This window comes from Geospiza fortis, unplaced genomic scaffold, assembly GCF_000277835.1.
Source record: "Geospiza fortis unplaced genomic scaffold, GeoFor_1.0 scaffold102, whole genome shotgun sequence".
Taxonomy (NCBI): domain Eukaryota; kingdom Metazoa; phylum Chordata; class Aves; order Passeriformes; family Thraupidae; genus Geospiza; species Geospiza fortis.
In genome coordinates this window covers 2,756,868-2,759,110 of record NW_005054373.1, presented here as the reverse complement: position 1 = coordinate 2,759,110, position 2,243 = coordinate 2,756,868, and the positions used below count along the sequence as shown (strand labels likewise).

Here is a 2,243-nt window from a genome sequence, read left to right as displayed (position 1 = left end):
CGGCGTTCTTGCGGGCCAGCTCCTGGATGTTGGCGTCCGTCAGGGAGTGCGGGGTGTTCCCCAGGTGCAGCCGGAACATCTGCGCCCGCGCCGCCTCCTCGGGCAAGGGGATGTAGATCCTCTTCTCGAACCTGGGGGCACGAGGGGTGAGCCCCAGTTCCAGCCCTGCTGGGGGGCTGCCACAGGGGCTGTGTGTGGGGCTCACCTTCTCCTGATGGCCGAGTCCAGCACCCAGGGGATGTTGGTGGCACCCAGCACCAGGATCCCGTCGCTGCTGTTCCCCACACCTGCAGGCAGATGGCTCAGAACAATCTCCAGGGATTCTCTGAGTCCCCAGGAGCCCTGTCCGGCTCCCACCCATCCCTGGCACAGGCACCCACCCTGCATCTGCACCAGGAACTCGGTCTTGATGCGCCTCGCCGCCTCGCTCTCGTTCTCGTTGCGGGAGCCACACAGCGAGTCCACCTCATCGATGAAGATGATGGAGGGCTTGTGCTGCCTCGCCAGCTCAAACAGGTTCTTCACCAGCCTGGGAACAGAGCAGGGGATGGGGTCCCCGCTCAGAGACCCTCCTCAGCAGCACCAGGGCAGCCCCACGTTCCTCCCATTGTGAGAACCCCACACTGGCAGCAAGGAAAGTGCCATCACCAGGACTGTGCAGCCCTTCAAGGGACAGTGCTCTCCCCTGGGACCCTGCTGGGGATTAAAGTAAATCTAATTATAGGGTATCAGAAATAATAATGTAGAGTTAAGTTTAATTATGACTTTCTTACAGCTTACAGGCAGGGGTGGGCTCTCCTCAAAGCTCACTGTAAGTGAGCTGTAAATGAATTCTGAGCATGGACAGATGGGAAACCTTCAGGTAAGAGCTGCAACTCTGGAGGGCCCCAGAGCTGCCCCAAGAAGGAGCATGAGAGCAGTTAATTAAGACAAGGAGACAGAATCCAGTTAAGTGTGAGAAGACCCCAGCTTAAAGTCACTGTTGGACTGAGAGGTCTGAAAAAGATGAGGCTGGTCAGAGCACCAGGAGCCAGGCTGTGGCCATGTCCCTGCTGCCAACTTACTTCTCACTCTCCCCCAGCCATTTCGAGGTCAGGTCAGAGGATGACACAGAGAAGAAGGTGGAGTTGTTGGCCTCGGTGGCCACGGCCTTGGCCAGGTAGGACTTGCCGGTGCCAGGCGGCCCAAAGAGCAGGATCCCGCGCCAGGGCGTGCGCTTTCCTGCAGCAGAGACCGGCATCAGCCCCGTGCTGGGATCCCCCAAAGAGGGGTCACCTCCTGCAGAGCCCCTTCCCACCACCACGGCCTCACCTGTGAACAGGTGTGGGAACTTGATGGGCAGGATCACGGCCTCCTTCAGGGCTTCCTTGGCTCCCTCCAGCCCGGCCACATCACTCCACCGCACGTTGGGCTTCTCCATCATGATGGCACCTGTGAGGGTGTGACTCTGCTCACATGGCCCCACAGAGATGGGCACAGAGAGCACTGAGAGCCAGAGTCCCTACCCACACCCCCAGTCCCGCCTCCCCTCAGCACAGCAGCTGTTTGGGGTGAGCAGCCCACAGGAACACACCCCTGGGCCTCAGTCCCACAGGCTGTTCCCTTCCCCATAGCCACCCCTGGGAGGGCTGTCAGTCAATCCCTCCTAACCCCAGAGGGTCAAACCCATCACAGCCTCTCTCACCCATCAGCTGCTCCTGCAACTTCTTCTTCTCAGGGTTCTCGCCCTCGCTGTCACTGTCACTCCTGGGGACAGGGGATAGGGTTCAGGAGCGGCACTGGCACTGGTGTGGCAAGGGGGGTCCTGCCAGCTCCGTGGCCTGACAGGGGATCCCTCGCCCCCCGTGCCCCACGCACCCCTTGTTGTCATTCTGTGCTTCTCGGACAGGCCTCTTGCCGTGCCGGTCCTTGCCCCGCAGGTACTCCTTCAGCTTCTCGGCCCGGTCCAGGTACTGCACGCACTTGGCTCGGATGCTCTCCTTGGCCTTGTCGCTGTGAGCCTCATCTGCAGGGACCCGCAGGCGTCACCCGGAGCCCCCCGAGCGCCGGAGCCCCCGCGCCCCCGGCCGGTGTGTCTCACATTTGATGGCGTGCAGGAAGTACTCCACGGCGTGCTGGTACAGCCGCAGCGCCTCCTCGTAGTTCTTGGCCCTGTCCTCCTCGGTGGCTTTGGTGACCAGGTCGATGGCTTTCTGCGCGGGGGTTGCGCCGTGAGCACCGGGGCCCGCCGGGGCCCTCCCCGC

At 61.9% G+C, this 2,243-nt stretch overlaps 1 protein-coding gene across 1 annotated transcript in view; it reads right to left on the bottom strand.

Annotated features, from left to right (window-relative positions):
• Window positions 1–2,243, bottom strand: part of VPS4A (vacuolar protein sorting 4 homolog A) — a 3,738-nt gene that overhangs the window by 807 nt on the left and 688 nt on the right. The window contains exons 2-9 of the mRNA XM_005424841.2: window positions 2,081–2,235; window positions 1,858–2,005; window positions 1,685–1,746; window positions 1,312–1,431; window positions 1,065–1,221; window positions 381–529; window positions 206–287; window positions 5–131 (exon numbers count right to left, since the gene is read on the bottom strand). Of these exons, the coding sequence (XP_005424898.1) occupies window positions 5–131; window positions 206–287; window positions 381–529; window positions 1,065–1,221; window positions 1,312–1,431; window positions 1,685–1,746; window positions 1,858–2,005; window positions 2,081–2,235 (1,000 nt within the window). The remainder of the gene's footprint in view (window positions 1–4; window positions 132–205; window positions 288–380; window positions 530–1,064; window positions 1,222–1,311; window positions 1,432–1,684; window positions 1,747–1,857; window positions 2,006–2,080; window positions 2,236–2,243) is intronic.